Source organism: Marmota flaviventris, chromosome 18 (assembly GCF_047511675.1).
Source record: "Marmota flaviventris isolate mMarFla1 chromosome 18, mMarFla1.hap1, whole genome shotgun sequence".
Classification (NCBI taxonomy): domain Eukaryota; kingdom Metazoa; phylum Chordata; class Mammalia; order Rodentia; family Sciuridae; genus Marmota; species Marmota flaviventris.
This window is the reverse complement of record NC_092515.1, coordinates 17,568,500-17,582,890: the sequence shown is the minus strand read 5'-3', so window position 1 is coordinate 17,582,890 and position 14,391 is coordinate 17,568,500. Positions and strand designations below refer to the sequence as shown.

The following is a 14,391-nucleotide window of genomic DNA, read 5'->3' as shown; positions in this document are numbered from 1 at the left end:
GCTCGCGCCGCCGCCGCCGCCGCCGCCGCCGCCGCCGCCGCGCGCGCGCAGCTCAAGTAAAGGAGGAAAAAAAAGGGGGAAAAAATAGAAAGCGGCGGTGGCTGCAGCAGCGATCCGCTGCCGAACGGGTCCAGGCCGGGAGGCGGGCGCGCGAACCGGCGATCTAGGGGAGAGGCGGCGGCCATCCAGAGCGGGCCTTGTTAAAATAAGTCGCGGCGGCGGCGGCGGCTGCTCAGGGAAGGAGGCCCGAGGGCCGCGTGCAGTGGGCGGGGGGCGGCTGCACTGAGTCTCGGAGCCTCGGGCAGCCCGGAGTCGGCGGGCGGGCGGAGGCGGCGGCGGCAGGAGGAGGCGGCGGCTGCAGGAGCGACGACGGCGGCGGCGGCGGCGGCATCTCCTCCTCACATGACCCCACTGTTTGTCCCCGTGATCAGCGCGAGCGGCTCCCGTGTCTCCTCCGTCCCCTCCTGCCGCGCGGCGTGAGCGCCGGGCTCGGGGCCCCCCCGGCCGCCCGCCCCCTCCCCTCCCTCCCTACCCCCTCCCCTCCCCCCCCCGGGCCCCGCGCCCCCCCCGCCCCCACCCCCCCATGGACATGCTGGACCCGGGTCTGGATCCCGCTGCCTCGGCCACCGCTGCTGCCGCTGCCAGGTAAGAGCGCCCGGCAGACCGGTGCCCTCGCGCACCCGGGTCCCGGCCCTTCGGCCTGCCGGCCGGGCCGCCATGATCCGGAGCGGCCGCCGGGCCCGGCTCAAAATGGAGGCCGCGAGGGAGGGGGCGCCCGGTGCCTAGCGCCCCCGGCCCCCCACCCTGGCGGCGTCCGGCCCCATGCGGTGCCGGGCGGCGTGGGGCCCTGCCCCTGGGCGAAGGGGCGCGGGCACCCCTGACCCTGACCCCTCTTCCTCCTGTCCCTGCCGCAGCCACGACAAGGGACCCGAGGCCGAGGAGGGCGTCGAGCTGCAAGAAGGTGAGTGCTTGCGGGTCCACTGGGGCTGCGGCCCACGCCCGGAGAGGGGCTGGGGGCGCTCTGACCCCAGGCGACCGCTGATCATTGCCCTCTACACTCTGACCGCAGGCGGGGACGGTCCTGGGGCGGAGGAGCAAACGGCGGTGGCCATCGCCAGCGTCCAGCAGGCGGCGTTCGGTGACCACAACATCCAGTACCAGTTTCGCACAGAGAATAATGGAGGACAGGTGAGGCAGCGGGCCGGGAGCCCGGCGGGCCAGTGGTGGGCTGAGCAGAGGGCGGGCGCGCGGGCGGGCTGAGAGGCTCTGACCTGGCCCCAGCCCCGGCCCCAGCGCCGGTCTCGTCGCTCTGCCGCCCCCTGCAGGTGACATACCGCGTAGTCCAGGTGACTGATGGTCAGCTGGATGGCCAGGGAGACACAGCTGGCGCCGTCAGCGTCGTGTCCACGGCTGCCTTTGCGGGGGGGCAGCAGGCTGTGACCCAGGTGGGCGTGGACGGGGCAGCCCAGCGCCCTGGCCCCGCCGCTGCCTCTGTGCCCCCAGGTCCCGCAGCACCCTTCCCACTGGTAGGTGCCCAACAACTTCTGGGAATATGGAGAGGGATGCTAACTATCCTGGAAGCTCCAGGGGGTGGGGCAGGTGAGGTGGCACACATGCCACCTTTAGGCTGTCGGATGATGTGGGGTCAGGTGCCTTTTGGGCAGAGGGAATCCTTAAATCTCTTGGAGTTTTGTCTGTTTTTCCTGTAAAATGGGGATGATGTCTGTAAGTGAAAATCCTCTTGGAGTAAAAAATGAACAGTTCAGCAAGTGAAGGCTGAGTCAAGCTGCTTGGCTGTCACACTGTCACAGACACAGGACAAAATAGTGCGCTCAGAGGGCTTCCTCGTCCCCACAGAAAATGCACCAAAAATCAAGTACAGCAACAAGGGGGACAGAGATAGCTAAGGGTGGCCTCTGTGTCCTCCTACTCCCCAGGCTGTAATCCAGAATCCCTTCAGCAATGGTGGCAGCCCAGCAGCGGAGGCTGTCAGTGGAGAGGCCCGGTTTGCCTATTTCCCCGCATCCAGTGTGGGAGATACCACTGCTGTGTCTGTGCAAACCACCGACCAGAGCTTGCAGGCCGGAGGTAAGGAGAGGAAGTGGCGAGGGTGGAAGGCAGGGGAAGCAACAGGCCTATCAGGGAGGGAAGTCCCCAACCAGTTCCAACTCTGCCCCATCTTGGCGCTAACCCCTGCTTCCCCTGCAGGCCAGTTCTATGTCATGATGACACCCCAGGATGTGCTGCAGACAGGAACACAGAGGACGATCGCACCCCGGACACACCCCTATTCCCCGTAGGTGCAGGAGTCTCAGTCCCAGGGATGCTGGGAGGTCTGGTATTGAGACCAGAAGAAGGGAGGGTTTTCTGGTCTCTGAGCTGGGCAGGTCAGCACACAGCAGGCACCAGGTGCATTTTTAGTCTGTTTCTACGTTTGAAGGGCAAGTAGAGAAAGACCATGCTCTTGCTTTCTGCACATGAGTTTACCATACAAAGATAATTGCAGAGTCTAACTTTTCAAATAAATGCTTAGGTAAATGAGCCTGAGATAATAGGTGCCCATTTTTTTTCTCTTCTAGAAAAATTGACGGAACCAGAACACCACGGGATGAGAGAAGAAGAGCTCAGCACAACGAAGGTAAGGACAGATGAGACTCCTGGGTTGGCCCAGGCTGCAGCCTCCCAGGCACAGCCAGTCCTGGGTTTGGCATTACAGACACGGAGGCAGCTGAAGCCCGTCGCCAGACTCGTTCCTAGTGTTTGACAGGTGCTTGTTGAATGCTGGAACAATCAAAATGGAGGGGCAAGAGAGGAGAGCATGGGCTCAAGAACAGAGAGGCAATTGGTATTGGCCAGCTGTTGATGTGGTACCCGGCTCCTGGTTTTGCATTGGTGGTCAGCATGTAAAATGGCAGATTTTACATTCACATAGAGATTTCTTGAGAAATTGTGTTGATCTGGCTGCCCTGAACCAACCTGGCATCTGTTGTGTCCTTGCATGACATTTCCATGCCCATCTGCCCTCCAGCAGTAGCTCTGGTCCCCTGGGCGCACACTCTACACCTGAGCTGTAGGAGGCTGTGCCTCTGGCTGGGTGAGCCCAGACCCTCCTGCCCTTCCTAGAAACAGCACATCCCATCCTGAACTCTTGTCCCTTGGTGCTGTTCTTGGGTCTTCCTGCCTTAATCGTCGTCACTGCAGATACGGCAGCCTATAGGTGCCAAGGGAGCACTGATACCAAACAGACATCACTGGATAAATATTTACTGACCCTGCATCCCTGTCATAGCAGCACAGGCCCTGTGCCAGGTCTAGAGCCTGGCCTGAACATGGAGGCTCAGAAGAGGGAGGACCTATGGCTGAGGCTTTGAAGTGCAGTGATGTGAGGAAACCAGGAAGACTGTGAGCAGACTGCGGGGGGTCATATTGCTTCAGGGGTGCTGGTTCAGTTGTAGTAGAGGTTCCATGTGGTGGCCTGGGGAGCAGAGCCTCGAGGGTTGAGGAAGGCCTTGGGTGCTGGGCAAGGCTGTGGGTCCTGAACCGTTTGCTGTGGGGTGGGGTTGCTCCCTGTGCGTTTCTGTTCTGAGCCGCTGGCTGAGTTCAGGCACTGGGCCGACAGGTGCGTACTCTGGCAGCCCAGAGTTCAGGCCCACAGGTGCAGCGGATGATAGAGTAGACGAGGTCTCGACTCACAGTGTGCACTCTGACGGCAGAAACGAGTCACACGAAGCTGCAATGTGGCTTTAGGTGGCATGGTGGACACTTGCAGAAGATAAAGCTGGGTGAGGAGGGTGAGAGGAATGGTGGCTGCGTGCTCTGATGGCCTCTCGAGGGGTAACATTTGTGCAGAGGCACGAATGGACCTTAGGGAATGAGACACTTGGGGATCTGGGAGGAGTCCCAGACAGCAGGGAGCATGGAAAAGGCTCAGGCCCTGCACTGCTGCCCAGCTTGTGTGTAAGAAGAGAACTCATGGAAGGAAGGAGGAAGGGGGCGCTGTTGGCGCCAGATTCCTCTGGGCCTTATGAGAGGCTTCCCGGGTAGCTGTCCCTGCCTCTGAGTGGGGTTCTGGTGTGACGGGAAGCCAGTAGAAAGTTCCCGAGTGGGGACTGATGGTAAGAGTGGCAGGAAACCAGAAGTTTTGAAAATAGGAGGTGACCACGGGTGTCCACCTGAGACAGCCAGGTGTGAAAGAGGCCAGGTGTGGAGAGAAGACTCCCATTGCTGAAGAGTCAGGGCCTTGGCTGAGATCAGGTTGCTTTAAAGGGACGGGGTGAGTTGGAGCTTGGTTTGGGTTGATTTGAGGGGCTGAGGTTTGAGGGCCCTGCAGTGGGCTACCAGAGCAGCCATGGTTCCAGCCTCCTGGCCTCAGACTAGCGTTGAACGGCTCTGCCTGTGTTGTCCTTTGGATAATGGCACTAACACGCTCACTCCAGGGCTCCCAGTGGAGATCAGCAAGCTGAGGTTGGGAGGCCCCACTGCTGTTGCATGGGAAGCTGGAAGTATACATCCCTGTCGTGCCCTCCAGCCCCCCCCACCCTCCTCCACCTCTCCCACCTCCTCCACCTCTCCCACCCTCCTCCACCTCTCCCACCTCCTCCACCTCTCCCACCCTCCTCCACCTCTCCCACCTCCTCCACCTCTCCCACCCTCCTCCACCTCTCCCACCTCCTCCACCTCTCCCCGCAGTTCAAGTGGTTTCCAGTAGTCCTCATCCTCCAGAAAGCAGTTTTCCTCCTAAACTTGCTCTCACCCTCCAGCACGTCCTGCCCTCCCGCTCCTAAACTCCATAACACTGAACCCACCATCTGCCAATCCTCCTTTTCCGGTGGCAGTCTGGCCCTACAGATGGGCTCCATTGAAGGTCACCCAGGATGACCTCATTGCCAAATCCACTGGCTTCCTTTCCCATCTGAGCTCCAAGCATCTGACCATGTTCCTCCCCACCCACCTCCACCCCCTTTCCAGGAATGTCCCCTTCTCTTCTACCCTCTCTGATTCTTCTACAGTTCCACGACTAAAACATGCAGGGTCACTCCAGGGGAAGTGGGCTGCACGAAATAATCACACAGAGACAGAGAAACACATTTTTATTTGGGTTCTGTGACGGCTCCTCTCACCTTAGGGGTCCGTGGAAAGAGAGAGAGGAGCTGAGCTGAACCCTTTTAATGGGGAGAAGCCATTCAAATGAGGCAAGGGGTCAGGTTTCAGTGGTTGAGTCTAGCTTGGTGATGTCTGCTGTCAGCAGATTGACATCTAGGGAGGCCACACCCATCTCATGAGCTGTGTGGAGATCTTGGCAGAGCAAGCGAAAAGACCAGAGCGAGGCCCCCCAAAAAGAGGGGCAGCATCGGTTCAGTCCACCCTGTGCGCTCAATGCCCATAGTTCACACACACACAGCCCGCAGCTGGCTTGCCACAGTGCCACATTCTCATTGCCCAGGGCTAAGGGGTGCTCGGTTCCCATGTGACAGCTCCCAACATTCCAGTCTTTGCTTCTTCTTCTCCATCTGTTCCTCAAAGCAAAGTCCCCCAACTTTTCTTGGAAGTTTTATTAACAATCAAACTCTCCAGGACCCTCCCTGCAAGTTCCAAATGACTAGATCGGAGGGGAATCTATTTCTGATGCATGTTCCAGGTGTTTCTTCACATCAGGAAAGTTTGGAGAATGGCTTTGGTGGCTGGTGTTTCTTAAGGTCTCTTCCATCTGCCTCAGAAGTATGACTCATGAGGTCCAGGGATGGCCCCTCAGAAGCTCTGGTTGGTCAGTGTCCCTAACACTCTGACCCCAGTTATAAGTACCTGCCATTCTCTTCTCCAAGAGTCTGTGACTCACAGCAGGCTGAGCACTGCCTCTGTGTCCGCCCTGGGTTTTGTCCACTACCTGGATCCTGGTTCTGTGCAAAGCTGTGCTGACTCCATTCTTCTCCCTTGGACTCTAGACCCCTGTTTGGAAGTGCCACTCAAAATCTCCATCGCTCCTGTCTGAGATGCCTCAAGATCAACTTTGTCCAAAAGAGAACTCTGTCTCCCCTCCCCAGAGCTTCCCCTGCAGCACTTCCTTGTCCACAGCAGTGGAAGGCAGTCCTATCAGTCACCCAAACCCGAAACCTGAGGCCAGAGCAGCTTGCCACTCTTGCCCTGCATCCACATCTTCAAGGTTCTGTGTAAATGGCTCTCACTCAGCTTCTCTCCTCCTCCCCACCTTGGCTGTTCTGCAGGGGTCTCTCCCAGGAGGACACCTGCAGGGGCCTGAGGGAGTGCCTTATGTTTAGTGTGTCACAGAGGGGGACAGGGGACCCCAAATGAACTGGGGTGCATGGGTCAGCCTGTGGCCAGAAATCCAAATCTTTATATGAAATCTGACTTAAGTACCAGATTGAATTGCTTTTTGTATTTCATAGTTTTCACTATTAATATTCCTAATTCCTTTCATCTACCTACTTTCAACTTCAATATGCAGGGTTTTGTTTTTTGTGTTTGTGTTTCTTTTCTGACTCCCTCACTTTAAAATATGATTTTAAGTCTTTCTTTCCTAATGCAAGCACTTATGTTGTATATTTCCCTCTAACACTGCTTTTTATTTATTTATTTTTATGTGGTGCTGAGGATCGAACCCAGGGCCTCACGCATGTGAGCAAGTGCTCTCTGCTGAGCCCCAGCCCTCTAACACTGCTTTAGATAGGTTGTGTCTTTATTATCCTTGAGTTCAAAATATTTTCCTTCTGATTACTTCTTTGACCCTTGGGTCATTTATAAGTGTGTTGCTTAACTTCCAAATATTTGTGGGTTTTCTGGATATCTTTTTTGTTAATTGATGTTTAATTTAGTTCTCTTGTGGTCAGAGAGCATACTTTATGTGGTTCTAAATTCTTTGAACTTTCTGAGACCTTAGGGCCCAACATTGGTAGCTGGGTGAAAGTGCCGTGTGCACTTGACTGGCCGTGTGTCTGTGGCTGTGGGCAAAGGTTCTCTGTGTCAAGGAGGCCAGTTTGGCTGAGTGTGGGACTTTTCTCTCCTGGTGTTATTTTTTGTTTGTTTTGTTGGCTTTTTCTTGCGGTTGTTGAGGAATGTTGACTTCTCAGACTAGATTTGTGAGTTTGTCCATTTCTCTCTTCAGTCCTGGTAGGTTGTGCTGCTCGACTGTGTTTTAAGTGTTGCGTGGGTGTAACAGAAGTTCTCCCATGGAGTGAATGTGACCCTAGCCTCCTCCATTCAAAAGTGCTCTGATGTCTTCCCAAGCCACAGGCTTGATCCCGTCACCACTGCTTGGGGTGACAAGCCCTGGGCCTGAGAGGCTGGAGCTCTGGAGGAAGAGCTGAGGTCCAGCCCCACCAGCAGAGCATGCAAGACTTGACCACCTGTGGCACTTCTTCTCGCTCCCCCTACCCACCCACATTGTGTTTTCATGTCACCATTTCTGGGCTCTTGCCACCTATCACCTGATGCCCCTCCTCACGGGAGCCAGCTTAGATGTTCTCAAGTCTCCTCTGAAGATTCATCCCAGCCTCAGTCCCAGGCAGAAAATTCTGCCCCACCCGGCCTTCCCGGGCACTGTGTAGTCATTAGCTGTGGGGTCACTGTGGCCCCGCAGCGGTGCTGAGTGTCAGCAAGACAGGACCAGGAGTTGATTCCACCCTAGATCCCAGCCTCGTGGAGGGTCCCACAGGCCACCATGAAGGCAGCAGGTTTTTTCAGAAGTAAATGTAAACTACAGAGGCCACCCCCGCCCCCATCCCTGCCCCTGCCGGCCTGGAATGACAGTGCCAAGAGATGAGTCTGCAGCCCCGGCTGGCTCGGAAGGCTGAGATGGAGGGAGAGGAAGCCGAGAGGCAGCTGCTGTTGAGAGCTTTGGGAAGAGCGCACTGTGGAGGGATGTGGTGGTGCTGCTGCCAGGCCTGGGGTGGACTCCGCTTTGCTGCTACTTTTGGCCACAGAGTCCCCATAGGTGCGGCTACCCTCCGTGGCGGATCCCACTCACCATGACGGTGATGGGAAGCAAAGCTGCACCAGAGCCCAGTGCAGAGTGAGATTGTGAGCTCGGCCCCTGCAGCAAGTGCAGCCCTGGGCACCAGGCATCGTTCTCAGCATGGTGTTGGGCAGTTTCCAGAGGAAGAGAGGACAATGAGGAGAAGTAGGGCTGGGAGGAGAGATCGGAGGGGAGAAGAGCCGTCCTTGGAGGGGGATGTCACCCAGGCCAATACAGAAGGCTTTTGGAGGCAGGAAAGGCTGGTCAGCAGGAGTGGACGAACCCAGAGAAGACAGTGGCTTCTATGGTAAAATCATATTGCCATGAGCAACCCTCGAGGGGGTGGCAGGGCTGGGTGGAGGTGCTGATCTCCGGGGGGAGTGGAGAGGACGCCCTCACTCGCGCCTCCCTTCTCCCCCTGCCGGTTTGCCGTCACCACTCTCCAACCCTTAGAAAATGTCCCCTTACCCGGTTTTTAATCTCCCCACTCCACAGACTCCACAGAATTCTTGAGCCTTCCTGGCCAGAGGGTGGGGCTGGGGTGAGGGCAGCTGGGAGTGCCTGGGGCTTCCGTGTCCCCACGGGGTGTGGCCCTGAACCAGCTGCTAATGAAGGCTTGAGGCAGTCTTGCCTCTGGGAGCCTGAGAGGATCTGGGGTCCAGTGCACCCGGCTCCTAGGGAGAGCAGCTTAGGGACTGAGTTTGGCCAAAGGAAGAGCACACGGCCTGCCTGCAGGGGTGACTGCCACCCAGCTCAGCTGCTTCCGAGTGACACTGTAGAGATTATAGAATAAAATCTCAAACCCGGACTTTCCAGGTGAAGTTCTCTATTAGTTCACCATCTTTGGCCTTCAGGGTATAGGGTTCCTGCTCATGTTCCATCGTGCTCCCCAAGAGCAAATGACCTTGGGGAGCCCTTGGGAGCCATGGGTGCCAGTCTGGGGAGCTGGAAGTTGTTGCCAGGACCCTGGAGAAAGACTTTAAATAGGGGCAAGATGAGATTAGACTTTGATTTTTAAAGATGAGAAGGAAAGCCAGATGGTGGTGGCGCACACCTGTAATTCCAGTGGCTTGGAAGGCTGAGGCAGGATGATTGCGAGTTCAAAGCCAGCCTCCGCAACTTAGTGAGGCCCTAAGGAACTCAGCGAGACCCTGTCTCTAAATAAAATATAAAAATGGGGCTGGGGATGTAGCTCAGTGGTTAAGAAGTGTCCCTGGGTTCAATCCTTGGTACCAAGAAAAAAAAAAGTGGGAAAACAAGATCATGGAACCCAGAGTTTCTGAGACGATGTAGAGAATCAAATGTAGGGGTTGTGGGCACAGGAGTGTTGTAGGATCCTGTGTCAATTTTGCCTCCCAAGAACATGAGCCCACTGTGCCCAGACTCCATCTTTTAAAAGAAGCCCAAGATGCCCATTATGAGTGAAATTTCTTAATTTTTAAATGTTGACTCAGATTTCTGCCAGTATGCTGGGCAGGCCAACAAAATGGCCACCGTCCCTGGCTTCTGGTTTCTGCCAGGGTGTGAGGTGTGCCCGAGGTGTGAGGCACGAGGGTCAGGATCTGATCCTTCCTCCTTGTGAAGCAGCAAAGCCAGCTTGGGGGAGGCCTGTCAGGGTTCTCGTCTTGGCACTTCCTGGCTATAGGCTTAGGCAGGGCCCTCGCTGTCCCTTGGTGTGCTCCGCACCGACAGCCTGTGCTGCCAGGCACACCGGAAGTGCTGTCCTTGTAGCCGGAACTGTTGCTGTTTTTCCTTCAGTGGAGCGGAGGCGGAGGGACAAGATCAACAACTGGATCGTCCAACTTTCAAAAATCATTCCAGACTGTAATGCAGACAACAGCAAGACAGGAGCGGTGAGTGTCCGCCAGCCTCGGTGGCCCAGTTTCCCAGGCCTCTTCCAGGAAGTCTGGCTGGCAGTGGGCACAGAATTGTCCTGGGATGGGATGGTGGGCAGTGCTCCCTCTGATGCTCTTGCCCACCCGCTGCCCCAGAGTAAAGGGGGGATCCTGTCGAAGGCCTGCGATTACATCCGGGAGCTACGCCAGACCAACCAGCGCATGCAGGAGACCTTCAAGGAGGCCGAGCGGCTGCAGATGGACAATGAGCTCCTGCGGCAACAGGTGAGAGCCAGGCTGGGGCCAGACTGGGGCCTCAGGAGCCAGCCCCGGCTCACTCCCTTGACCCCTGTCATGTCTGCAGATCGAGGAGTTGAAGAATGAGAACGCCCTGCTTCGAGCCCAGCTGCAGCAGCACAACCTGGAGATGGTGGGCGAGAGCACCCGGCAGTGACGTGACGCCCGCCCCCAGTGTGCAGCCGCTGGCCTCTGCTGCCCCCTCCCCCAGCCCTTAGCACAGAGAGGGACAGACGCCCCTCCCCCAGCTGCGTTTTTTATAGTAGATTTTTAACAAAAACGGGGAGAAATAATGCATTTCTGTGGATACATTGCCCACCGCCCTCCTCAACTTGGAACGATACCCCTCCCCATCTGTCTGTCCGTCTCCCTTCCCCTGGCCCTCACCATGCCCTGGCACTTCTAGTGGTCTCACCTGGAGGCTAAAGGGAGGACAGAGGCCCTGCCGCTTCCCGCTGCTTCCTTGGTTTCTAGAGGTGCTGAGACAGGGTGCTTATGGGAAGGAGGGAGCTTTGGGGGGGGCCATCCCTGGGACCTGGACCTAAGCAGGGAGGCCACGTCCCACCCCACCTCTTGTTTCTGGATCCCTGCTCCCTCTGGGTGTGTGTATGTGTGTGCGGGCGCGCGTGTGTGTGTTTGTGTGTGTGTGTGTGTGTGTGTGTGTGTGTAATTTTCTTTATGGAAAAATGGACAAAAAAAATAGAGAGAGAGAGAGGTATTTAACTGCAATAAACTGGCCCACGTGGCCCCCGCCTTGTCTGTCTGTGTCTGTGCGTTGCAGGTGTGGGGAGGGCTGGCGTCTGTACAGAGCTCCCTGAGGCCAGGGCCTCAGCTGCTGTGGTCATGGCTGTGTGCCAGTCCTTGCCATCCCACACCAGTGGGTACCCAGTCTGTGTGTTGGAGACCCAGGGGACATGGATGTGGGGTCAGGGGAGCTGGGGTCAAGGACATGCTGCTGCATGCTGGAGAAGAGGCTGGGGTCCCTTGGTCAGCAATTCCTGACCACAGGCCTGGCTCCCAGCCTTGCCCTTGCCGAAGCCCTCCCCTCCACACCAGCCAATGATGGGGCCTGGCCTTGAGCCCCCCACCCCCAGGGAGGGCAGATGGCCAGGAAGCCAGGCTTGGCCCGTCAGCCTGTCGCCTCGCACCGTGGCTCTGGCGCCTGTGCTGTGACCCCTGGCCCTGGCTGGTGATGAAACCTGGCCTGAGCTGTGACGCAGCCATGCTGCTAGGGCTGGGGACGCTGCTGTCTCGGGGTGAGCTTCCCATCGTTCGCAGCCTCCTCTGGCCCCTGTTCATGCCCTCCCCAAATCCAGGCCTGCTGCAGGTCACCATGCTGAGCTCCCCAAGTGCCTCCAACTGGCCTCTCCCCTCTGAGAGCCCTTTTCCTGATCATCCCCCTTTGAAGCCGTCTTTGAGAGTGGGTGGCGGGAGGAGCTCCCTAGCAGAGTGATGGGGGGCTGTGGCAGGGAGCAGCCCTCACTCCCCCAGCACCCGTCCATTTCTGTGGTTTCAAATGGGTCCCGACAGCAGTTTACTGGCCAGAAGTGTCACTCCTTGACGACATCATTCCCAAGTCTCCAATGGATTGCGATGGCATGAGTCAAAATGGCCAACAGCCTGTCTCCAGAGTTGAGATCGGTGGGTCTCCTGAGCCACATGCATTGTGAGGTGGCCCAGCTACTAGAGGGGAATGAAGGCACCACACAGCCCTGGTTCATTCCCCTCCTAGGAGCAGCTTGGGAACAAGCTCAAAAGCAATACAAAACAAAACCTTGCTGATTTCAAGGTACAGGTATGACACCATGAAATACAGTGTTGGGATGGGTGGGCGCCGGCTGCCCCTGTTGAGCCAGGTCTAGTGCTACTGTGCCCTGCCAGGTTTGGGCCCTGGAGTCAGAGATGCCAGGACCTGGGGGTCAGTGTTCAAGGCCCCCAGATACGGAGCAGAGCCCAGGTTGGGGAAGTCGGGGGCTACCTAGGTGGCACTGGCTGACACAAGTGAGTTGATACAAATGCTGGCATAGAAGATGCAGCCAGCAGATGCCAGCTGTTGCCACGACTGCCATCTTTCATGCTCAAAAGTTCACTCAGTCATTTTCCAGCAACTAGGCCCACGTCTCAAGGTTCTGATACTTGGGAAGCAGCACAGAGCGTGTTGGGGGCTCCTGTGGGCCGAGTTCCCCAGGCACCTGGCTCTCTGGTGTCCCCCCCCCCCAGAGCCTGTGTGAAGAGAACCCTAAGGAATGGGGCGCTCTCCCCGCAAACCATGCCGGGCCCATCTGAGGGGCCCATGAGCAATAGAGAGGTGTGAATGAGAATGCCAGGGAGGGGCAGGACAGGAGCCAGGGGCACCCCTTCCATTCACAAGTCTGGAGACACAGCGGGGAACACCTGAGGACCACCTGAGAATCTGACACCAGAAGATGGTCCTGGGAGACAAGGTCGAGGGTTCTACTCACAAACCAGGTCAACTTCCGGGACAAAAAGTGGAATTTTTCTTTCTTTCCCTGAGATCAACAGGGTGACGTTATATTGGGGAAAAAGGTACTCTGGGTGACTGGCTAGACGCCTGTGTCTGTGGCCCCGTCTGCCCCGCCCCCTGAATACACCTCTGCTGGCTGAGGGTGACACAACCCTGTTCCCTGTCACTCTGTTCCCGCTTATCTCTCCCGCCTTTTCGGCGCCACCACCTTCTTGGAAATGAGTTAGGGCAAAGGGGTGGGGGCTCGGACCACCGCCTCCAGCAGGCCCCATAAAAGCCACTGTAACTGCACCCCAGTCACCACGGCAAGTCCTAGACCCAAGAGCAGGTCAGACAGACAGACAGCACAATGGCACTGAACACCCAGATCCGAGCTGCCTGCCTCCTGTTCCTCCTCCTCTCCAGCCTGGCCACTACCTCCAGCCTCCAGCAACAGGTAAGAGCCCCTGGGGCCAGGACGGGGATCGGAGGGTCAGCCCCTGGGAAGGGGCTGCTGAAGGCAGCCGGAGGACCCCTAGCACTGAGCAAAGCTCAGGACAACTCAGGGACACTGGCAGCTGCTGAAAGAACAGGGATGGAGTGGCAAGTTCGGGGACCCTGATGTAATGACACAAGTATCACTGAGGGCCTCCTCTGTCAAATCTTATTGTATACAATGGGGATAAAGCAATGCGTAAGGCAGAGACAACATCTTTGCTCTTATGGAGTTTATGTCTTGGTCAGGTCATTAGTTAATGAGCAATTAAACAAATAAATAATTCTGTTTAATAAATACTATTCACGAATGATGTAAAGGACAGTGGTAGTGTGACCACAGGGCAGGGGGACTAGAGGTGGAGGCAGGGGCCCATAGTCAAGCAAGAGTGTTCTGTGAGAAAATTCCAGTTGGCCTGTGCTTTGGACGGTAGCAGGTGAGCAGGAGCGTGGAGCTCCTGAGGATGGGAGGAGATGGTGCCAGGAGACAAGGTCGGGTGGGCAGGACACAGATCGGGCCAGCCTCGTGGGCAGCTGCTTGGACACTGACTTTTCCTCTGAGTGCTTCGGAAGGGCTGTAGGCTTTTTTAATGAGGAAAGCCATGTTCTGATGGTAAGAGTCTGAGTGAAAGTCACTGGATCGTAAGGGGCCCGGTGCAGGAAGACCTGGCTGATGCTGGCATCCAGCCAAGGGAGGGTGACAACCCCGAAGAAGAGGAGTGACCGCAGAGAGTGAAGGTGACATATCTAGGATGCTTTTAGGAAAACAGGGAGGAAAGCAGAAAGGCAAGATTCCCTCCTCCGAGCCAGCTGAATGATGAGGTCACCAAGTACCTGGGGAGGAACAGGTTGGTGGGAGCAAGTTCAAGATCTCTGTTGGACTCTGCCATCCTCAATGCCCCCCTTCTCTTTCACAGACAGGGCAACTCACGAGGCAGCCCGCAGAGCGCCACCCCCAGTACACAGCTGTGACTGAAGCCCACTTGACGGTAAGAGTGGTTTAACTCCCTACCCTGTCCCCTCGCCTGCCCAGGCCATGCTGCGTCCGGCCGCTCACTCTCCCTTCCTTCCCACAGCCGGTGAGCCAGAGGCTAAGGAGGCGAGACACCCACTTTCCCATCTGCATTTTCTGCTGCAATTGCTGTACAAATTCCGGGTGTGGAATTTGCTGCAGGACCTAGAGTCTTCCTGTAGAGTCTTCCAGTCCTGAGCCCCTGGGCCTCCCTCCCTCCCTTATTTATTCCTGTTGCCCTCCAACCATCGTCTTGGAATAAAATGCCTGGTTCTTTTATTTTTCAAACTGGAGTGTCTGCTGTCCTTTCTCGCAGCCC

At 56.9% G+C, this 14,391-nt stretch overlaps 2 protein-coding genes across 5 annotated transcripts; both read left to right on the top strand.

Moving 5' to 3' along the window:
• The first annotated feature begins 21 nt into the window (after positions 1-21).
• Usf2 (upstream transcription factor 2, c-fos interacting) lies at positions 22-10,860 on the top strand. 4 transcript variants are annotated; one of them, XM_027941317.2, is made up of 10 exons: positions 541-645; positions 915-961; positions 1,070-1,188; positions 1,326-1,526; positions 1,938-2,088; positions 2,209-2,296; positions 2,580-2,638; positions 9,728-9,822; positions 9,961-10,089; positions 10,169-10,860. In XM_027941317.2, exons 1-10 carry the CDS (start codon positions 584-586, stop codon positions 10,256-10,258), a joined length of 1,041 nt encoding a protein of 346 aa, XP_027797118.1. In that variant the 5' UTR covers positions 541-583; the 3' UTR covers positions 10,259-10,860. The 4 variants fall into 4 exon arrangements, with proteins under 4 accessions (XP_071460562.1, XP_071460563.1, XP_027797118.1 ...); XM_071604462.1 differs by lacking the exon at positions 2,209-2,296 and having other exon boundaries at positions 23-645; XM_027941318.2 differs by lacking the exon at positions 1,326-1,526 and having other exon boundaries at positions 542-645.
• A 1,170-nt stretch (positions 10,861-12,030) lies between these two features.
• On the top strand, positions 12,031-14,330 carry Hamp (hepcidin antimicrobial peptide). Its single transcript, XM_027941364.2, has 3 exons — positions 12,031-13,022; positions 13,978-14,049; positions 14,137-14,330. The coding sequence occupies exons 1-3, from the start codon at positions 12,936-12,938 to the stop codon at positions 14,239-14,241; spliced, it is 264 nt and encodes an 87-aa protein (XP_027797165.2). The 5' UTR covers positions 12,031-12,935; the 3' UTR covers positions 14,242-14,330.
• Positions 14,331-14,391: the final 61 nt, after the last annotated feature.